This window comes from Thermobia domestica, chromosome 17, assembly GCF_964235325.1.
Source record: "Thermobia domestica chromosome 17, izTheDome1.hap1.1, whole genome shotgun sequence".
Classification (NCBI taxonomy): domain Eukaryota; kingdom Metazoa; phylum Arthropoda; class Insecta; order Zygentoma; family Lepismatidae; genus Thermobia; species Thermobia domestica.
The window spans coordinates 71,986,780-72,011,448 of record NC_137470.1 but is presented as its reverse complement, the minus strand read 5'-3'; the positions used below and the strand labels follow the sequence as shown (position 1 = coordinate 72,011,448).

At 37.7% G+C, this 24,669-nt stretch overlaps 1 protein-coding gene across 4 annotated transcripts in view; it reads right to left on the bottom strand.

Annotated features, from left to right (window-relative positions):
• The window catches only part of MEP-1 (zinc finger protein MEP-1), a 120,311-nt gene that overhangs the window by 51,690 nt on the left and 43,952 nt on the right, over positions 1–24,669 (bottom strand). For all 4 annotated transcript variants that reach the window (XM_081744943.1, XM_081744941.1, XM_081744945.1 and 1 more), the window contains exons 3-4: positions 9,425–12,493; positions 5,442–5,548 (exon numbers count right to left, since the gene is read on the bottom strand). In XM_081744943.1, coding sequence (XP_081601069.1) covers positions 5,442–5,548; positions 9,425–12,493 — 3,176 coding nt within the window. The remainder of the gene's footprint in view (positions 1–5,441; positions 5,549–9,424; positions 12,494–24,669) is intronic.

Here is a 24,669-nt window from a genome sequence, read left to right as displayed (position 1 = left end):
ATTTTCCTGCAGCTAGATTTTTGTTGACCAGTGTCACTACGATAAAACAGCATTTAGCTCCTGAAAGTGTTCACAATTCCTATACAGACGCTAACATAAATTTTTCAGTACGCTGATTTAAATTGAACATACATTCTCTCAAACTACTGTTTGTAATTTATGCAGTTTCAACTAGTTCTCAACTATAAAAGACGAAAATTTCCTCTCCTAACCCTTTTCTAATTTGTAGGTATGATCCACTTCGACTGGGTTAGCTTGTTTAACTGGAATTTAATGTCCCTATTCAGCAATGATATATTGGGTGTTCTAAATCTATCGCCCACGGACACCAGAGTGCTATTCTTCAGGTCAAAACAATGCGAAATTATATACTGGTATACCCTCCGGGGCCTCCTTCAGCCGCTAAAGGGGATCAAAATTTTCATTATGTGGCAACGTCGCATGCTCTACGAATCCACCAAACAGTTATATCGATTGTTATGCTAATAAGTGGTGTTGGTGTCAATATGTATAAACTAACTGTTATCCGGAAAGAATCGATGTAACTATTTGATGGACTGGTAGATCTAATCTACGGTTCTTTACCTGCGGGGTTGCCATATAGTGCGATTCGTGTTTATACACAAGGACCCGTAAGGTATACAATTTAAGGTGGCAAAGGTGAGGTGGCCCATTTTAATCTTTCCACGGAAATATCTCGAAAACGGTTGAACATAAATGAAATGAACAAAAACTCAAATAGGAAATACCATGCGGCAAATCGAATGGTGATGTCGCGGTGCCCCCAGGGCCGCTCTTCAAGGGGATCCGGGGCCCAACCTTAAAATTTTAAATGGAACATGGGGCGAGTGACACCTCGTTCGATAGATCTTTAAAAACTAGAAAGTGATGTGGCAAAATATTTATCATATTTGTCACCGTATTCAAAATGGCCACAAAGATATGTTACCTCTATCACATAAACGTCCAGTACCACTAATATGAAATGAACCAAACAAGAACTCAAATAGGAAAGCCATGGGGAAATCGAATGATGATGTCGCGGTGCCCTGCAGGGCCGCCGTTCATGGGGCCCAAGCCCAACTTAGAAATTTTAAACAAAAATATGGGTCAAGTGATACCTCTTTGATAGATTTTCATACACTAAACAGCGTTGTGGCAAAAGAGTGTTCATATGGGTCACAGTTTTCAAAATGACAAACAAGACATGGTGCCTGTAAAGATAAAATGTCCAGTACCACTAATATGAAAACGGTTGAAGATAATAACGGATGAACAGAATAAAACTCCTATAGGAAATCACAGAGGGTATTGCTCAAAAGTCGTCTGCACAATATTGGTTTATTTAAGTACCAGTCACTTGTACATCCAAATGTTTCAGACAAACCATACCTATTGCAAGTAAAAGTGGGGTTCTCATTTGAGCTTTTACCATTCATTCCAGCTTCACCCACTTACGGAGGGAGATCGGAATGATAATTTTCTAAGAATTAGATTTCCTCTTTAGGATTATGTCACTTATACTTTAATAATCTTTTTCTCCGTTGGATTATTCTGGAAGTGTGGAATGATAAATACCCTCTGTGGTTTCCTATACTAGTTTTATCCTGTTCATTTAAAATATCTCCAACCGTTTTCATATTAGTGGTACTGGATGTTTATCTGATATAGGCGCCATGTCTTGGCGGCCATTTTGAAAACGGTGATCCAAATGAACTATCTTTTGCCACAACGCTGTTTAGTGTGAGGATCTATCGAACGAGGTATCACTTGACCCATATTTTCGTTTAAAATTTCTAAGTTGGGCCTGGCCCGTCTCCGCGACATCATCATTCGATTTGCAACATGGCTTTCCTATTTGTTTTTGTTTGGTTCATTTACGTTCAACCGTTTTCATATTAGTGGTGCTGGAAATTTATCTGATGCAGATAACATATCTTGGTGGCCATTTTGAATACGGTGGCCGATATGAAACATCTTTTGCCACATCGCTTTTTAGTTTTTAAAAATCTATCGAACGAGGTGTCACTCGCCCCATGTTTCAATTTAAAATTTTAAAGTCGGGCCCTGTATCTCCTTGAAAAGCGGCCCTGGGGGCACTACGACATATCACCATTCGATTTGCCCTATGGTATTTCGTATTTGAGTTTTTGTTAATTTTATTTATGTTCAACCGTTTTCGAGATATTTTCGTGGAAAGATTAAAATGGGCCACCATATTTTATATATAAAATGACTTGTAGACTATATATATATATATATATATATATATGACTATAGACTATACTTGTAGACTATATATAGACAAGACATATAGACTATATATAGACAAGTGCTCTGTAGTTCGCGGGCGCCATTTTTAGAACACTTGATATATAAAACGGGACATACTATTAAAGTGAGGTCCGAATCGTCACTTGGGTCGTACCAGTGGAAAGTATCGTAACCAGAAATCAAACCCGAAACCAAGCGCGTTCGCCACTGGCCCAACAAGAAACACTGCACTTATATTAGTTAATTTTTACGTTATTTTCATAAAGAAACATATAGAAATTAAAGATTCAAATTAAATTAGCCATACCAGTTATATCATCTGACGATTTAATAAAAATAGTTTCTATTTCATTGAATGTCATGTTTCCTTCAACTGATCGCGTACTGAGCTTGAACGTAGTTCTGCACTTATCGTATGAGTTTTCTACCTTTCTCTTCTCTTCTTCCTTACGGTTCAATTTCTCAACTAATGCTATAGTAAAAAAAGAGTGTTAAACACCAGTAAATAATTATTTCTCAGTACATGTGTTTATACGCTAGGAAAAAAAAAATCTTCCAATGTACACATCATTCTCTATCAGTGTAACCTCCACTTGATAATCTGTTTCTAAAACCAAATCTTGTGCTTCTGTCTCCTCGTTTGGAGAATGCACAAATAAAAATAGTCAAGTGTCATCACACTCACATGGAGAGGGAAAATGTAAAAAACACTAATCAGAGTGAGGTTTAAGACCAATATCTGTGGGTGAGGTCTAAAGAAAATTAATGTCACACATATACGAGACTAATCGCAATTAGTCTGTGAGAGTTCATGGGACGAATAATCCTGTAAAAAGAAATCAGAGAATGTACTTCCTGATACTTGGAAATCTTGTTTGAGGTACTACGTGAAGTTCACTTTCAACCTTAGAGTCTTCCTGCAGCAACTTCTAACCTAACGAATGCCTCTTTCATTGGAAAATAAAATACTGGACATTTCTTTTTTGGAGAAACTTTAAACAGATTGTTAACAATTCTAATTGACTAACAAATATGAAGGCCAGCAATAAATCACAAGAGATTAATTTTACCGTTCAGTCTATTCAAAAGTGAAATAAAGTACCATTTACCTTGTTATCAATAGACACCAATTCATGCATTTCTTACTAATGAGGTCCGACTGAGGCTTAGTAGTATCAATTCAGTGGAAAAGTGGAGTTCCTTCAGTAGAGGATTGTTCGTATTAGAATACTACGTACTCACACAGTATCCCCATTATTGAAATGAAACTTAAATCCTTTAGTTTTAGGTCCCATGGTTATGCCATGTATGCCAAAGGAGGCAGTGATGATGAGAATGAATGAAATGGGAGGAAACTTAAGAACCACGAGAAAACTCACGTACACGGCGTTTATCCACCACAAAGCACACTTGGCGCGAGTTGGGATCAAACCAGGAACCTCCTACGCTACCGCGGCCTCAGTTATACATTATTCTCTTGATACTTGTTAATGTCACCTTTACCCGACAGGAACAAAAGACGAAGTTTGCACTTTTACCTGTATCGAAATAGCTGTAGTTTTTTGATCGCCTGAACCACACCGATCTGCACCGTGGAATATGATGCATACGGAGCTAGAGGTGGCTTAAGAATCTGAGATCCATGGCACTCACGTGCCACTTTGCAGCAGTACGTAGTGCATCCGTTCAGACGCAGTCGGAATGGAATGGAGGCGGCCATTGTGATTCGGATTACCTTGGAACTTGACTAGAAGACAGGCCATAGTTGCTGTGCCAAGTCTGGGAAATTTGTGGGATGCACAAGCGATGGACATTTGCACCGCACAAGCTAGTTCAAACTTTTCAAATACAGGAAATCTACCTCCACCGACTGATGAGATTCATACCTACAATCTAGACACTAGACACCTACACTCCTGCTAGCAGCGAAGATATAGTCCTCTCGGACCAGTGAGATTCGTCACTGATACGAGTTTGGGTTTGCGAAAAGACAACCCCAAGAAGTTCCTTACACAGATGTAAAAGCCGCAAACACACAGTAGCCATTTGCTGCAAACTGCTTGATAATTATAGAAGATGTGAAATGGGTTCTGAACACGAATCGGCACAGATAGTCGGCGAGAAATTGATATATTTTCAACTTCTAATGTGAAAGAACAAGGGTTCCAACTAGAACACGAGCCCTCACCGATAATTCAAATAGGAGGGTTCGAAGACAATCTGGAACTATGTACCTATGAACATAATTTCTTATAATAAAGCAAAAAAGGTAAAGATGAAGTGATTAGCTGAACCGTGTTTGTGGACCTGTGTATGAAAGGTAACATTGTTTGATGGGAAGAAAAAGACCTTTGGAAGAAGTCAAGACTGCTTCTGCGAAGAAAAAAAAAAAAAATCGAGTGAAGAAAAGGTGCAGCAAAATCTTATGGGATCCATAGGCATGGAAGCTATAGCATATTTGGCGTAGTAATCGGATGGAGTGAAGTCTGATCTGTGTCTTCTTAAGTTTCTTAGTCCATGGCCGGAGCAACATCAAGCAGGCGCGAGAATGGATTATACCAGTGTCTACAAACTAAACCAGCAAACTGCTACTAACGTTGCACTGAACAGTTGGCGGAAAACTATAAATAGTGGAGTTTACTAGAGTTTACCGAAGTGGGATTCACCGTCTTTTACAGCTGTTAATGGATACACAACTACTATTCTATTGAATCTAGTTTATCTAACCAAAACTGTGCTAATATACTTTTCCCCAAGTTTAAGAGTCTCAGATTCCTACATCATATGATTCTATAATCTCAAAGAAAGTAAATTTCATTTCTAAAGTTTCGAAATTACACGCTACTAATTACTAATAACTAGTCAGAATATCAATAAATGAATGAATCTGACTACACGTATAATAGTGGTGAAAGGTTCCAAGAAGACCACAAAAAAACTCAATGTATTGTCCATAAGAAATGTTTACCGCAACTCTACAACTGCAACTAAAAGCACTATTAGAGACACAAATAACACGCAGAATCACAGTAACCAAAACTGTTCAGCATATCTGTCTGCACTTGATTTCAATTTTACGAATATAATTCAATCAATCCTAACATAATAACTACACTATGTTGAACTTTTATGCATCACAGATACTAAGTTACAATGATGCACTTTACCTGATAAATTTGATTGCCACTAATCTGATATGATGTTGGGAGCAAAACTTGCTGGTTTGTAGAGCTGACAGTTGGCCTGTAAATCATTCCCGACACTGGTGCAAAACCTGGAAAAGTAACGGATATGTACATAAACAAATTAAGAACCTGTTTCATATATATTTGTGAGAAAAAAAAAAAATCGCGTATACTGTAAATTGGGTTTCGTCGAAAGTATCTGTTTTCTCTCGAAAGGTTTAACGACAAGGAAGATTACTCACAAATCCTTTGTGTATATTAAGTGTGGATCACGATGAAAAGTGATAGTTCTTGTTTTCCTGTAAATTTAGAAGCAACCTGGAAAATCTAAATTAGAAGGAGTTAAGATGTTCTGAATGTGACCACTGACAAGGTTTCCAGCAAGGTAAAAAAGGAAATCAAAATACAGCAGTAGATTATAATTAATAAAACGCTTCAACAGGTAAATTAATTTAATCAATTCATGAAGTTATCCAGATTACTGGATATTAATTAAGTTCTGTGGGATGATGAATGGCCGTCAAGGCTAAAATGACAATTGAATATTTCAATGAAACTGTAATTCATTACAGGTAAACTGATACGAGTTTAAAACAAAGTGGTCTGATGAAAGTAAGTTTCGGAGTCCTTTACACCATCAAATCTTGCACACGGAAGTATACAATTATCTGAATATATACGAAGAATTAATAATAACTTTCATAATGACACTACTTAATTTGAAACACTTCACCACATTAATTTTAGTGGGATAAGCAACCATATTTTAGTATAATTGTAAACTTAATGAAACATTTCTGTTTTTCGTAGTTGGGAGTTGTGAGATGATATTGGAACGGTAAACGATGACAGGTGAATTGAGAATATACAATCAGTATTCGTACAATAATTTCATCTTATTGTGCACTCCAAATACATACAATTTGAATGGGTATTATTAGAGCGAAAACATTATAACAAACATCAGAAGAGTAACGAAAAAAGTGTCTTCCGTGATCCTCTAATAAACCAACATTTTTACATTAACCTTTATTATTATTATTTTTAATTGGACATTACAAATTCTCACTTTTCTAAGGGCTAAATATGAAATATGGTACAAATGAATATGCACTATACAATCTCATTTATTTATATTTACATATATATATGTAAATATAAATAAATTACATATAACTACATAATACACTGGTATGCAAAACTTAAGGACGAGCTGAATAAAAGCCTGACAGCGTGTTGCTGGAAGTCTCCTACACATGCACAGGGAGCAAGACGTTGCATAGCGTAACGTCAGCGTGATCGTAGCGCTGTACGGGTCTGCTTTCCCAACACGAAATAGCTAAATGAATTGGAGACAGTGTGTCAGAGACCTGTTAAGGTGTACAATGGTGGTCTTACTCACAACATGGCCCGCAGGTAACATTTGGGTGACTTCATACTGGGAAGAAGGACAAAGTGTGACGAATCTGGCTCATTGCCCATAGCGTTGTTTCATGTGCATGAGAAACATTCTGAACCACAGGCAACGCTGTGCGAAGGCGAGGTGGTGGCCGGTCACGGTTAACTACAGCAGAAGGCGACTGTAATATTGTGAAACAGACAAGGGGCTAACGCAAACTGTGTGTACAAAATAATAATAATAATAATAATAATAATAATAATAATAATAATAATAATAATAATAATAATAATAATAATTATTATTATTATTATTATTATTATTCAGGTTCTTTTGAGGCGTCCACCCATCAAGCCATATTTTGAAATCTTCAAAAGTTCTGAAGTATTGTTCACAAAAGCTCTGCTGCACTGACCGAAACAAATAGTAATGTCTGGTAAATAGGAACAGAGGTACAAGATATCGCATTGTCATGGAGAACACTAATTTTATCACGTCTTTTGGGATATTGGCTTAGACTGAGTGCTCGATTCAAACGGAGTAATTGTGTTCTCCAGCATTAACAGTTTGACCTGGTTGCAGCAGCTCATAATATGTATTTATTTATTTATACAAATTTCTGGGCATTACTGGCACCTAGGGCCGTAAGCCCATCACGTACGACGGATGACACCTTGGCAAGCACACTATTCGGGAAGGGAAGGAAGCAGCCTGGGAGCTGTACGTTAGGGTACTATCTCGGGATTTGCTTGTTAGCGCCTACGCAACTCATTATTGACTACGCCTACTTGATCCCATCGAATGCACAGCATGACTTTCTTCCCATGAATATCTAGCTGTGGCATTGATGTTAACGCTTCGCCGAAATGCAACCATGATTTCCTGCGCTTAATCCACTTTTCATTGCCAGTCACAATTCGATGAAAACTTACTGGTTGCACTTTTAAGTACTAGTATGACTTTCCAGTACGTTGAAATAGCACAACTGCTGATCTCTATTAGTCAACAGCGAGAATTAATTCACGCCCCTAGTATGTATTCTGTAAATGTCAATACTATATATATTCAATACTATATATATATATATATATATATATTCGACTATCTAACCGTGTACAACACTACCTCTTTTGAAGTTTGAAACAAAGGTGGAATTTGACATGTTGGTTTGCCTCACAATCTCCCTTACTCTTAAACGAAAGAACCATTGAAATTAACTTTGTGACGATTGAGAGCAATTATTTCTAGTAATTTCATTTAAAAATACGAATGAAATCAATATTACTTTAAAAATTATATTAACAAGAAACAAAATTTTAGAACTTCAAAACACACTACTGTTTAGCTTTAAAAAAAGAAAAATACAAAATTCATAAATTATGGTTTGTAAGTGTTAATTTGCAACAGTGTTTGGTTTGAGTTGGCAACTCAACTTCCAGAAATTTGAACCGCTCATCGATTAATGGACATAATGATTTGTGCAAGAACAAGAAAGATGTAAAAATAGTTGAGTTTATTCTAATATTAAAAGGTTAAGAGCTCCCAACTCGTAAGATATAATGTTCTTAACTATCTCACACAAGGACGCATAATTTTATATTATATATATATATATATATATATATATATATATATATATAAAGGGCGCAAAATTTCAGTTAGACGGCACTCGTCAATCCAAATATGATGGTCGCCAGCATCTCTAACGTACAAATTATGAGAAGTCATCCCCCCCTTCCCCCCTCACAGTCTTTGGTTTGACAAATAAAGATTGCATCAAAGCATAAAATTTCAAAACCAGACAATCAGGTTCAGGATAATCAAGTTTCAGTTGGACAATTCATATACATGTTAAAAAATATCTTACCTTAAGACTTAACGTTTGTGTAACGCTCTCTCTTTGCACTGAAGTACCAAGTTGTCGATTGCAGTTTTAGGATCAAAGTCCTTAAGTGAAGGGCCGTTGGCGGAAATTATCAGCAAAACTCACAGTTAAAACTACATACAATGTAACAATTGGAAGCAAATTTGGGAATCTCGTAATGAAGTTTTCGACTGAGGATGGAAAAGGAGGGACGAATTACAACGTTGTGAAGACTCCACTTTCCATGTCCGTTGTGAAGATTTCACATTCCGTGCTTTATCTCACTCAGTGACAATGCTTTCGTGCGAAACAGAATCTGGTAGCCCTGTGAATTTAGGCAGAAACCATTCGTACTCGGTCGCCAGCTCTAAATTTCTAGTCGCTAATGGCGACCGGAAATTTTGCGCCCTGATTAAAACCTGGGGTAAATCTATGACTGGATCTATATGGTAATTCAGTTTGCTATATGCACATCTCAATACACATTGGAAACTTTTGATACAAATATGAATTGCTTTACAAGAACAATCCTACAATTATAATACGAGAGATGTACTTCTGTTAACCCTACATTTTATTGGTAAGTGTTAATTACTCACATTTGAGATTAAAGCCAACTAAAAAAAATTGACATTAAAAATTGAAGAGAAAGAAGCAGTACCATACGTAATTCACCTAAATATACCAAACTGATTTACTAACCTTGTCGAATTTGAGTTGGAGCAATTGGGCGCGGGACTGGCTTCATTTCTGGCATATAGCGTCCTTGCAAACCACCCCGTATCCTTCCGCGAATGGCTGTGGATCCAGATGATAATTGTGAAGCAACTGATGGTGCTGGCACTAATTTGGGCAAAAGTGGATGAGGTCCGGCTGGTCTCATCTGGCTTGCAAACTGTGCAGTATTTATAGTTGTTGGAGGGCGTCCTCTGTTTGTTCTTGGAATCTTTGCTGGGGGCTCCCATTCCGGAGGAGGTTCCTGATTTTTCTCTGGTCTAAATTTCTTCTGACATGACACTATATGACGACTTAGCTTTCCTTTCTGGTTGTCTTCAAATGGACAGTTTGGGCATTGATGGAAGGCTGGTGCTCGTTCCAACCTCCCTCTAATATTATGCTCTGCTTCCATGTGAAATAAAATATCGTGTGGACTTCGAACTTCCAAGGTACAAAAGTTACATTTATAAATGTAGTTTCTCATATGTGGAGTTTCCAGGTGGTGAGCCATTACCAAAGCAGATTCAGTTTTGAAACTACAATATTCACACTTCTTTGATTCAAAATGAAAGGGTTCATTGTTTTCTTTACTATATTCTAGGTTTTTCAATAATGAATTAATTGCAAATTGTGTACTTGAGGATCCCTTCCCACCTTCCTTATCCAACTTACGCTTCTGAGATCGTAACAAATCTGTCTGAACATGTTCCTGCACAAGGTTTAATCCAATATCAATGAAAAACTTTCCCAACGGACTGTCAAAATAAGCATGTTTCTTTGAAACAGGTTTTTCTTCAACTTTATCCTTGGTTGACTGATCCGATTTGTCTTTGTCAGCGGAATCTTGTGATCTCGTAACAGGTTTAGAATCAGAAACCTTGTTCTCCTTTTCTTCATCTTGCTTATCTTGACTTTCCTTTTCTTTAGCTTTATCAGATGATTCTTTCGGCTCAGCTTTTGTATCATCTTTGTCATCTTTCTTTTCATCTACTTCTTCCGTCTTTTTTTCTTCTTGCTCCCCTTTGCTTTCTTCAGTCTTCTCACTTTCTAGTTTCTTCTCCTCCTCTTCTTTTCTCTTCCGCTCCTCCTCTTCCATTTCCTTCATTTTCTTCTCCAATTTCTCAATACACGATTTCAGAGATGTTTCAGCTGGTTTCTCATACACGTACGGAACTATAAATGAAGGAGCTTCTACTACATACATGTCGTCAGTTAGCGTTGGACTGTAAACACCACCGTAATTAGGAGCTGCCTTTGCTGCTGTTGGCGGATGCGCTGATGCAGGCTGAGGCTGCTGGTTTGTTGCAGGTGTTACTTGTGTACTTGAAGGAAGCGACGAGTACATACCTTGTGCCGGTACTGCTGCTGGAAGAGACGGGTAGGGGGAATTCGACGTAACCGGAGTTGCTGCAGGTGCTGGTGCTGGTGCTGGAGCAGGAGTTGCAGCAGGTGAAGGAGTGGATTTTGCGCTAGAGCCAGCCGTGGATTTTACACCAGAGCCACTAGTGGATTTCGGACCGGGACCACCAATGGGTTTCATACCAGAACCACCAGTGGATTTAGGACCGGGGCCACCAGTGGGTTTCACACCAGAGCCACCAGTGGATTTCGCACCAGACACACCAGCAGATGGTGAAGGGCCAGATGATGAACTGCTCCTACTGGATGAGGATGAAGAAGGGGAATCTTTAACTGGTACTGGACCTCTTCCTGAGAGAATGGAATTAGTGTCTATTATGACTAACGTTGGTTCCTTCTTTCCATTTTTCTTACTAGTTGCCATTTCTACTAACGACTTTGTGTCACTCACCACTATAGTTTTCTTGACAGGTAATGTTTTCTCTTTTTCTTCGAACGGACTTTTCGCTGGTAGATCTGCAAAAGGATCAGCGCCACCTAGAGGATCAGTAGGCACAACTTCCTCAATATCTGAATCATCGTCAATTGTACTGCTATTGACGGTACCGGAACTAGATTTCTTGTTATCGGTTTCTTTTTCTTTGCTATTTTTAACAACGTACTCTTCATCATCGCTAAAATCTTTGTCAATGTCTTTATAACTTTTCTGCTTATTAAGATTTCTTTCACTTCTCCGTGGTGTTAATAAATAAGGAGAACTTTTCTTACTGTCGGATTTTCTTCTTTCAACTTTTGCTTTTTCTGGAGTTTTGGCTTCTGAATAGTTGTGATCAATCAAGCCACTTTCCTTGCTTTCTTCCGCTACAACTTCCTCTGTATCCTCTTCCTGTTTAACGAGATCTGATTTGTTTGAAGCATCATTTTCATCTGTCTTTGAGTTATTACACCGTTTACTGTTTGAACTCTCTGGATCACTACTTTCCTTATCTTCCTCACTTTCATCTACTGGTTTTACTTTATCTTGAGATTTTCTTTCGTCTTTTCCTGAATCAGGAGTATCAGTTTTACTTGAATTATTTTCACTCGTTTCGCGTTCCGTACTAGTATTGGATTCATCAGCTGTGACATTGTCACCTATATCACTGATCGCTGATTTATCACTATTATGCGCACTATCACTGTTGTCTTTTGATTCAACGTGGGAGACACTTGGTTGAGAGTCTTCTTTTTGTTCATCTCCCGATTTCCCACTATCGCAAGTCTTATTCTCACTATCACCTTTCTCTCCTTCCAAAGTTACCATTGCATTGGATGCACTGGAATTATCTTTGGTGGAACTGTTAGTACTATCACAATCAAGATTATGATTTGATACACTTTTACCACCCTGCTTCTTGTTGTTCACAGGCACTTCACTTGAAAACTCACTGTTGTCTGTAGTTTCACTATTAGGCACTACATAACTGTTTTTTGACTCCTTACCACTTTCTAAAAAATCTTCGTTTTCGACTGACGAAACACTAGTTTTACCACTATTTTCCTTAGCCTTCTTTGGATCCCCACTTTCAGAAAGAGCTGTTTCACTGTTTAGTTTCTTGTTTCCCACTATTGACACATCTGATGACTTCAATTTTTCATGAATATCTGACTTCTCGTCGCAAGAGCCATTAACTTCGCCATTCACTTTTACATCATCTGTAAGCAAAGAAGAACAAACAAAATGTTAGTATTTTTTTACCCACAGGTATTACAACTTACGCTAACACTTCCAGAACGTAACGAACATGAAAACTTGAACTGGTACAAAATGTTATAAATTCCAAATCTTTCATTTTCATGATTACAAATAACATTATTACAACACAAGAGAAAATAATTATTGCATTGTTGTCAAAACAGCACATGTAGAATTAGTTTAACGAAAGTATTAGACACTAATAAAACACATTAAGCCCACAGTTTGTCGATGTTACCGTGGTAAACTACTGAAAAAAGAATATACTACACACAGAGACGCCAACATGAAAGATATACGGGGGAAGGAGGTAAACTGCTGTAAGTGAAAACAAGAAGATTAGTACCAGTGCCCGACATACAGTTCTGGCGAAAGATTTATAATTTTGTAGTGCTGAGACCCTAGATTTTGATGCCTATGACTTCAAGCATAATAATAATAATAATAATAATAATAATAATAATAAGAATAAGAATAATAACACTAACCAAATATAATACACACAAGTACGATAGGAAGTTCGTAAAATAAGTTCCGTTTCAATTTTTCTCCGCGGCAACGCTACGATCGCAGTTCCGCTCATGCGCTCTAGTTACTCTGATTCAAGTACAACGAAATGACGCCATTTTGAGATCGCTCTGTGTTGTGCGTCGTTCGTAGTGATTGTTCATAATGGCAGCGTTGATCAAAAATCCCGCCGCTTGTGAAATTAGATCTGTTATTCGTTTTTTGAATGCTAAAAACGTAAAACCAAGTGAAATTCATTGACAAATCTGCGAGGTTTACGGAGAAAATGCAATGAGTGATCCAATGGTGAGAAGATGAGTCCGACAGTTTAAGGGCGGGCGTGATCAAGTGCATGACGAAGAACGATGTCGTCCATCTGTGGTTTCTGATGAACTGGTGAGTGCAGTCGAAGAAAAGATTAAGAACAACCGTAGATTTACGATTAATGCTCTTAGTCTTGAATTTCCACAAGTTTCACGAATAGTACTTTACGAGATTGTTTCTGAAAAACTGGGTTTTCTTAAACTTTGCGCACTTTGGGTGCCTAAACTTCTTACTGAAGAACACAAAAAACAACGGATGGGCGACGCACTTTATTTTCTGGCATGTTATCATGATGATGGCGAGAACTTTTTATCGCTGATAGTCACGGGGGATGAAACTTGGGTTGCTTATGACACACCTGAAACGAAACCGCAATCCGTGGAAGGAGGCACCCTTCGTCCCCAACAAAGGTTAAACCAAAGCAATTCTTGACATCCCGAAAAGTCATGTGCACAGTATTTTGGGACATTGAGAGCTAGTGGTCTACTATGCCACGCTTAAATGCATGCCCGCGACCGTTCGGTCTATTTAATGGACGGGTTCCGCAAGAATGTAATGCACCCCGCCCGTGGTTGCGCGTGCTTGGACTTACGTCCTCGTGCACAAGTGCACCGTCAAGATTTGTCCCTTAACCTTAACACCTAAGTGTGTAACCCCCATTCACTGAGGGAGTGAGATACGCCCACTGCGCGGCCATACCGAAGTCCTGAGTGCCTACCAGTTGACCTACTGGTGGAGGCGGTCCTGCTAGCGAGTCAGGCCCTACCATACTCTGCAGGCATGGTGCCCGAGCGTTATAAGGCGAGCTCACCTCCCGCACATGTTCACCGTTACCCAGGGCCCTGGGATTAGTTCCCATGTGCTACCGAATCCCACGGTATGACTACAACCCGGCAGAGTCCAACCCAATGCGGGAACCCCAGGCAATGCCCGAGGGGGCTTGTGTCCCGGCCCTGCCTACCTCTACCGTTCAACTGGCAATCGCCGTGTGTAGAGGTACCACACACACGTCGAGATGCTGTGCATCTCATCCCGGATCCAATGGTACGTGTAAGTCACCATTTGAGTTTGGAGCCAGCCCATATCCTGCAGGGTTACCTCCCTTCCGCGGAATTAGTACCGTTGCCCAGATATCTGGGATTGGACCTTTCCCGTTTCCGTTTGCTCCTCCTGCAGGCAGGAATCCGACTCTCCCCTCCCGGTAGGATCGTCCAAGCAATACGGGACTACCTCTCTTTTACGTGTTGAGGTACCACGTACACGCTGAGTTACTCTGTATCTCTTCCCGGACCCAACAGCACGTGTAGGTCGCCATTTGGGAGAAGGGCCAAGGCCAATGCTCTCCCCCGGTAGGGTCGCCCAAAGGGAAGTATTCTGGGACAGACAAGGCATTTTATTGATTGAATTTTTACCACGGGGTGCGACAATCAATAAATATATTTGCTGCGAGACGCTTGAGAAACTGCGCCGTGCAATACAGAACAAGAGCAGAGAAATGCTCTCCAAAGGTGTGGTTTTCATTCACGACAACGCCGGACAACACACTGCGAATGTGAGCAAACAACTCCTTGAAAGCTTTGTCTGGGAAATTTTTGGCCATCCTCCGTTCAGTCGACCTCGCTCCTAGCGACTTCCATCTCTTTCTGCATCTCAAGCTTTTCCTTGGTGGTAAGCGCTTCAACAACGATGAAGAGTTGAAAGAACATGTTATCACATGGTTGACAACACAGGCAGCAACATTCTATGAAGCAAGAATATATAAACTTATACCACGCTTTGAAAAATGCCTGGAAATTTACGGAAGCTATGTGGAAAGTAGTGTAAGTGTTATTGATTTTTGTGCAATATATTGCTTTCTTTATCTGTACTCGATGTTTTTTATTACCGAGCGGAACTTACTTTCCAAACGAACTTTGTAAATTTATCAATACGGAAATGAAAACCAATTAATCAACTAGCCGTTCAAGCTTAGTTTCACGCAATTTATTTTAAGCCTTGCACTTGGCAGTTAATATAACTACACTTGTACTTGAATACAGTGTGCATAGATACACTTGATTTTAAAACTATTACATTTCTGGCCATACGTCTGTCTCTTTTTCCTTTATGATGTGTAATTCTGCAGAAGCAGTAGTCTCGATGAGATTGTGTGAATTTTATTTGTTCTGTGCCAGTGGCTTTACTAAATACTCGATGTTATACCATAAAAAAACATTTATCTTCAGTCTATCAAGAAATTTAGAAGGAATGACAAGAGTGGAATATTACTATACAATGCACAAATCATTCATCTTTGATATTCAATAAAGCCACAGGATGGTGATGCTATATATATATATATATATATATATATATATATATATATATATATATATATATATAAAATGGCAGTACAACACACCTGTGTAATACGGAAGAGAAAAAAAGTTTTTTTTTAAATTTAGGCACGAAGGTAATGTTTCAACGAAATTTAAAAAAGGAAAAATAAACTAAGTACAGTATTTAGTCAAGAAACCCAGTTGTTGGACCAATTCCTTCATCTGTGGTGAAACAAATGTATTCTTTTCTTCTCACCACCCTAAGAAGCATGGAAGAATTTACCTAGAAGATAGTTTTCTCTCCAACTTCGTGCACTAAAACCTCTCCCTCTAAACAAGTACAGTAAAACCTAACTATGTTGGTCACCATCAGTTCCATTGAAAAGTGGCCAATTTACAGAAAATAAGGGTGGTTAGTGTATATTTTGAATAGGATTTTGTAATATCACTTGATTGTAAAATTTTAATAAGGAATGGCATGACAGCTACTTTTAAAGAATGTATATAATCAGAATATACAGTACTAGAAAAAAATTACTACAGTATGTTTAATATTATGTACATACTTTTCTCTTCCTGAAAACTAGTACATATGAACATTCTAATTTTGTAGTTAACTACCTCTTGTTAGTGAGCTACAAGTATTTCCCTCGGAGCAAAAGATGTTTGAGAAAGTCTTAAGGGAATTCATATCTCAAAACCTCCGCTAACCTTTCGACAAGCCGTGAGGTGCCAATAGTTGACAACTGAGATAGTTGGCTTCAACCTTGAGAATTTTCCGGAATTACTAAAGCTCCCCGCTAATGAAAGGACCCAATATAGTAATGGTTTTACCAAAACAGACAGGAAAAACATACGTACAACCATATCCTGAATTCCTGTCCGTGCTTTTTCTTATTCACGTTTTCCTTCACTACCCCTTTATCAGGGTAGTGTTTTGGCCATTGACCTCCAAGAATAAATCGCGGGAATCCATGGTTCTTTGTCTCTAGTCACAAATACGGAACATTTGCCTCTCATATGGGAATAAGAAAGAGTTAAGAAAAATAACAAAACGGTATTTTGCGTGGCCAAGATACACAGGTAAATTTATCATCATAAAGGTAAACATTTTTTCAATGCGGGCAACTCCCAAAATAGACAGGTAGCCAACTTACAGAGTGATAAGTAACGAATGTCTTGTGGGAAAATGCAGGTTCAGAACGAACCAGGCAAAGATGAGCAGTTGGCCAACTGAGAGAGATGGCGAAGTTGACAGGTTTTATTCTACTTACATGATCATCGAAACACACCACTCAATACATCAATCGGTATCTTTGAAAGAATCTAATACTAATTTAGGACTCTATTTTATTATTATCATTATTATTATTAGAGTTCCAAACTATGCTATGCATAAGTGTCGGCAAGTCTTATAGAACTGTTTTGTCTGCCCGTCCTTCTGTCGACAAGTGTCAGAGTAAAAACGGTAAAAGATATGGAGAATCGGTTCTTTGCAATCGATTCTGTGTCCCAACAGCAGTTTCCATCTCCTCCATTAACCCTCTATACAAAAGTTTAAATTAGACATTTCCAGTTATAATGTTTATCGCCATAGAACAAAACTGATAACAGACAGCAAGAAGCGGTTGTTTGCCAACTATTCAGCGCCTCAAGTCAACATAACATGAATATCCGTAACACTACTAAAAGCAGAGTGGTTCAAATTTACTATTACATCCGGTTTCAATACTGATCTCCGTTAAGAAGAAAGTGGTACAAGATACCGGGATGCGGTTTCTACAATCGACTCAGCTTCCCAGCTTTATCTGTAGTCAATTCACGGTCTCAAGAGAACATATCACATTCTGCAAAACTCTACCCAAACCCGAAGTGATTGAAATTCACTACTATGTCCGAGTTTCAATACTGATGCCCATAGAGCAAAAATACTAAGAGAGATATAGAGGTGTGTTCTGAAGTCGAATCAGCTTCCTAAGTATAGTTTCTATCTTCTCCATTAGCACTCGATTCAAACCGAAAGTGATTCAAATTAACCATTTCTGGTTTTAACATATATCGGCATAGAAAAGAAGCGGTAATAGATTGTGACAAGCGGTTTCTTGTAACCGACACGGCGACTCATATACTCACAATGCACAACATTATGTCGAAACTGGATGTTTCTTTCATGTTCTAGCACTTTTGGTTTCAATACTGATTTTCTAGCAGAAGCTGTAAGATGTATCGAGAAGCAGATTTTGGAATCGATTCAGTGTACCAAAAATAGGTTCTCTCTCTTATCTTAACCGAGCTAAACGATATTTAGTTTCAACCTTTATCGCCATAGAGCAAAAACAGTAAGAGATAGCGTGTAATGGCTTTTTCACATGGATTAGGCGTCCGAGAAACAGGTCCTATCTTTTACCATATTACTCTACAGCAACTAAAAGTTACAGATCTAGTACTTCAAGTTTGAGTATTGAATATGCATAGCTTGGAAGTCAAGCGTAGTTTTACATTGTGAAACGAAACCCGCGTGTCAATTTCCAAACTATGCTATGCGTAAGTGTCGGAAGTCTTATAGAACGACTTTGTCCATCCGACCGTTTGTCGACAGGTATCAAAAGCAAAAGCGGTAAGAGATACCAACAAGCTGTTTTCTGCAATCGATTCAACGTCCTAAGAACAGGTTTGATCTCCTCAATTAACCTCCTATTCAGATTGAAAGTGGTTTAAATTTGCCATTTTCGGTTTCAACTTTTTATCACCGTAGAATAAAAACGGTAAAAGCGAGAAGCGGCTTCTGCGAACCATTCAGCACCCCAATTCCACGTACCATTACTATCCGCAACACACTACCAGAAGCGGAAGTGGTTCAAATTTACTGTTACTTCCGGTTTCAATACTGATTTTCATAGCAGAAAAATGGTAAGATATCGTGACGCTTTTTTTCTGCAATCGATTCAGCATCTTATGAATAGACTGCATCTCCTCCCTCTATTAAAACCGGAAACTGTTCAAAATAACCATTTTCGGTTTTACCATTTATCCACATAAAAATCCCCACAGATCAATACAAATGGCAATCTTAGATACATATTTATTACGTGTATTTATATCAGGTAGTCTAAAATGTATTAAGCCCTTTGCGCACGAGATGGAGTTAGTATCCAAAATCTCAGGTATATGAGTCACCGAGAGTCACGCCTAACGTCGTTTAACAACAAACAGTTGAAGCTAATAAGAAGTGAATAATTTTTATAATTAGACGTAAAGCTGGGTTGCCACTTTGCAAGAATCTTCTAACCCAATCTTTCTACTCATTCTTTACACATTGCAACTTTCTGAAAGCCAGAAAGATATCTCACCTATGCAGCACTGCACTCTGATGGACAAATAGTGAACCTCTTAATTAAAAACGTGTATTTTGGCGCGCTTCCCCTCCCTGTCCAAAAGATTCCGTCTTTTCGGAAGCGGTGAAACTTTTTTTTCTTTAGTCAGCGGGAAGGCGATAGCAGGTAGCAAGCAAGACGACCCAGAAAGTTGCACATGCTTTGACTCTTTGCAAGATGAAAAAAAATGTATGTCCCTTTTAAGACTATGTTTACATGGAGAAATATTGTAGGGTTGCGAGATTTTTTTAACGACAGCTACAAGATTCTTGTAAAGTGGCAATCCAGCATAAGATAACTGCGCTGCGACGAGTGAACTTTCCACAAAGTTGCGCTACATTTTACAATTATATTTGGATAAGGGCACAAATGCAACGCACGCCTGTAAAGAAATTTGTGATTAAATGGGCAAGATATGCTCTCAAAACATTAGTTATTTTCTCATTTTGGAAATTCGATGTCCAAGATGTTTCTCACAGTGGCCGACCAATCACAGCAAGAATGGACGATATTCTAGCAAAAGTCAAGCAACGCCAACATATAAACCATAATGACATCGCCAATGACCTAAACATCTATTATGAAACAAGTGTTAAATCATTTGGAGAAAGAGGACTACAAAAAGAAGCTCGGTGTTTGGGGACCACATGATCTGATTCAAAACATTTACTCGATCGAAATTCTATATGCGAATTCCTATTGAAACGTACATTACTCGTGCCATTTCTGAAGCGGTTATGTAAGTCGATAACCTACGACAACAACGTGTGAAAGATATCGTGGTCGAATCAAGGTGAAGCTCCAGTCTGTAGCAAAGCGTACTCTTACGCTCAGGAAGGTTATGCTGCGTATTTGATGAGACTGTATTACATCGTGAATCATAAGCTGCTGCCAGCAGACAAAACCAGCAGACAAAACGATCGATTACGATCTTTAGTATCGAAAATTAGCTCGAGTGCATATATCAATTCAAAAGAAGCGGCAGGAAGCAGTCAACGGAAAGGGGTGACTATCAGACAGCTGCTGTATGCCACGCTGACAACGTCAAACCGCATAAATCTTGAACGATATGTCGGAAAATGATACATCTTGGCTCGGAGGTTTTAATGCTTCCACCCTGTCTTCGTATCTCATGTATTTTTTACCTTTCACGAATATTCACGATTTCTCTTACAAATTTCAAGCTACCGACTTCAAATTTTTAGAAGGAACTTCATAACCTATTGAAGGCAACAATCTGTGCAGATTTATTTAGAATTTTCTTCCACGTTGAAACAGTATATTGTTAAAGATTTGGGTATTCAGTTTCAACAATTAAGCCATTTTAACAATGAAGAAAATACTAAATAAAAAATCAGGGGCACGGATTGTTACCTTCGATAGGTTATGAAATTTCTTCTCTAAAAATCAGAAGTCGGTAGCTTGAAATTTGTAAGAGAAATCGTCAATTTTCGTGAAAGATAAAAAATACATGATGGAGATAAGAAGACTGTAATGACACCTATCAGCAAAATTTGTCCTTTTAAACCAACTTGAAATGAAGAAAATCCAAGGAATGCTTTCAACGAAGTATTTTCAACGAAGGAACTCCAAATCTTGGAGCAACAACAAGAGTAAGTGTGGAGAAAGTAAAGAAAGCGTCAAAAAATGAAGACGGGAAAAGCGATAGGACCTTGATGGTATACCAGTAGAAGCATGGAAAAGTTTGGGGGTCAGAAGATATTGTATGTTGAGATCTCATGCAGAAAATTCATGAACAAGAAAAAATGCCAAGTCAATGGAGGGATAGTGTCATCGTACCCATTTTTAAGAAGGGAGATGTATAGGACACTGGGATCTACGGAGGAGTCAAACTAATGTCACATACGATGAAGATTTGGGAGAAAATTATAGATGGGTGATTACGGGACGAAACACAAATGGGTCATTGCCAGGAAAAATGAACATTTGATGTCTCAAGGTCAAAGAAAATTGCATTTTCTATTCCACAAGATGCTAATTAGAATATTTTGTACTTATGTGCATGTGGTCCCTAGACAAAAATAAATGAAAATACATTCTGAATTACTTTTTTTTTTTTTTAAATAATCGAGTGTGATCAAAAACTTCCCTCCGTACATAGTCTCCTACTAAAAGCTGCAAGAAAGAAGAAATGATTAATAGTTACAATTACTCCATTCTTACTATAAAATAGTTATTATATCCTTAGGAAACTAATAAACAATTCTCTTTTTAGAAAAAATACAATATTAAGAACAAAGTGTTTTATTCGAAAGTAGTTTTTGTGTCTCCAGTAACATTATCCTTCTTGGACTATATTATGAATTCTCATCCGCTAGTGTAGCTGTTGTATTTCGCCTTACTTGTGTCAGCCATGTTAGTTTGTCAGAGGATTGTTGGTACTCTGCAAGTGTTATTTGTTCTGCTACGTTTAATATGTACCAGAAGTTGTTAAGTGACAAGCTGGAGTTACATACTCCGTGAGTAATTGCAAAAGATTAGTAGCTTAAGTACTAGAAGTCCACTAGTTTTATTGCAGTTAAAGTGTTTTGTTCTAAAAGCTGAAGTTACATTTTATAACTTCAAAACTGGAGGAATGACGGTCGAAAACGTGATTTTCGTTTCTTCCGTGGAATTTTCATATTCTGGGATAGACTACAAATGTCTATGAAGGATAATAATGATATATAGTACTAGAAATTGTTTGAGAGATTTAAAAATGAGAATTATTGAAAATAAAAATGATGTGATTTAATTAATTTGAACTTCAGTTTATTCGCAAAATTACAGGTCTTCTTGCCTTCAAGAAATAAATTTCAAATTACATGGATGTAATTCTGTGATGGCCCTTTATTTCTACTGAATGATAGTGTATTTATATTCATTATTATTCGTCTTTAGTGTTCATTGCAGATAGCTACACAAGACGAACTATACAGTCTGCGACAAAATTAACTACAGGGTATTCCATAATAATATCATGAGATTCCTTTTAATTAATTCTGTTAGTGTTCCATATAAGAACAATCACTTTACAGCTGAATGGGAAAGCAAAAACATAAATATGTTTATATACATATTAAAGAAAAACGTACGTTATATAGCTAGTCACAAATATCCTTTAAATAACAGCTTGAGATTCGAATTCCGAATATTTTTAGCATTTTGTAGAAAGAGTTAATCCAGAAAAAATAAACTTTTGGTTCGTAATAGTAGTCCAAAAAATATCTGGTAGAGAGTTGTATACATAGTTCTGATTCGTAAGAAAGACAACTGAATAAATTTCATCTTTCTTCCTAAATTATGCAGTACATTTGTAATTAAGAAATAAATTTGTAAGAATTTTCGAAAATTTTGAATTCCTACATGTGCCTCTAAGTTTGAGACAAATCTTTTCTAAACATACGTAGTTGAGTAGGATGCTTCCGAGAACACGAATAAAATGTAGTGTTGAACACAATTTAACGAAGTACAAGTAGTCATTTCTCTGTAGATAACCGTGTCTCCTAGTCTTCATATACCGAACTACAGCCTCTTATTAACTTTAGAAATATAATCATTTCACTTTCGTTAGATATTATACATCTTATGTACTATTATAGTAGGTAGGTATTATAGTGCATATAGTGTATATGTTTATTATATTTTGCTTGTTTCATTTGAGCTCGAATATGGCTCCACGGAGAAAAAGAGAAGGAAAGGCTTCAGACGATGAAGGGAACAGAAGAAATCCTCGCATGAGAACTAGTGGAACGTAACTCCATCTGTTCTTGTCGATCATCTGTTGTAATGTAGCTCAGTTACTATCTTATTAAATAAAACATCTTTCTAAGAAAACAATATTTTGTCCTCTCGATTGTAAACCTACGAAAATGGAGTTACGTTCCTTTGGTTCTCATGCGACGAAATTATGTATGCGAATGACCAGGAAAAGAATTGCAAATTATCGTTTGCTCAGCAATTTCGAAAGAAAGAAAAAACAAAGCTTCAAAAATATCAAACGAATATGAGAAACAGTGGTCAGCACTTTTTAAGCAGATAAAGTTAGCAGATTATGTTCTAGAAAGAACGAATACATTACAAGGAGACTTAGAAAGCAGGAGAGGTTTTTAAATGATACATTAACGATTTCACTAGGATTTTGAAGAAAATTCCCAGTTCAAAGTTAGTTACAGAACATGTTGCCGCTAAATATCTTTTTGGATTTTTTTCCCAAACTATCTGATGTTTCTATAAAGTCCATAAAAACGTGAAAATGTTAGTACTGTCAATAAAATTTGAAACTAATAGAGAAAAAGAAACCGTAAGAAGTTTTAAAATCTTCCTGCTGTGATGCCTCTAGTAAAAGATGTCTATGAAAAAAAATGTCCAAGCTGTAAATTTAAAACCGTAACAGTTGTCGAGTTCCAAGATGAGGATATCAAGTGTGATAGATGAGTTACAAGAAAAGTTCCTATTCTAGTAAAATACAAGCTTAAACTTTATACTAGAACAGTTAAACTAACTTTGGAAGGTTGCAAACGACAATTGACACATCTTTTTCTGTGATGATATTACAAATACATGCTGCACGTAGCTAATATCAATACGAGGCCACAAGAAACATCGAAAGAAATCTTAGTGAAAATGATGTTTTCTCTTTCGCATGGACTTCCCCGAAAATTATGAGTGTAAATACTTTCGCGAAGTGAAAGGTAGTTACTGTGGTGGATCAAAATCCTAAGTGTCAATTCATACTTCAGCACTTTACCCTAGCAAATGGAAACTGTTGTACCTACTTCTTTCGCAACCATTTCTCAAATCAATTATCATATGAACGTACGGCAGTTACTGCACATTTTTATCCTCTGTTTGATTAAATTCTGATGATTGTGTGATTTGTCTCCTCCGTGGAGAGAAAAAAAAATGCTTTAGCGAGCTTGACCGCTATTATACTTTACGTATAAAAATCTTGCAGGATTGTTTTTCATACTTTTTGTGAATTTTTTAAAGTCTCGATTTCACTTCCAAAGCAGTACATGATTTTGGCAACATCCCCAACAGATGACAACTGAATAACCCCAGGAAAGAGTATATTTTTTGTACTAAATCTATGGAAAAACACAAAAGATTGTACAATCCGCGGCAAAAAACCTGCAACATGAGAATGTAAGTTTATTGTGATACTACGCCTAACAGCACAGGGAATCAACATAACGTCTAAGTGGCACGAATCACGCCAGGATAAACCTCGGCGTCCTCCCGTGAACACTTATTTTGGAGCAAGAGACTTCGTCATTTCACAATAAACTTACATGATTATGTTGCAGGTTTTTTGCCGCTCATTGTACATGGTCAACTTGGGAAAGGTCTACGACAGGATACTACACCAGGAAAGATGGAGATGTCTGAGGAAGAAAGACGTGCCAGTGAAATACGTAAGGATAATCCGAAATATGTATACAGGAGCTACGAGTAAAGCAAAAAGTAGGATTAACACGTCAAGTTCCCGTTCATATTGGATTACACCAAAGTTCAGCCTCAAGCCCGCACCTCTTTAATACTGTCATAATTGTTATAACTAAAGACTGAGGGAGGGATGAAGCTACCTGGTGTATGATGTTTGCCGATTAC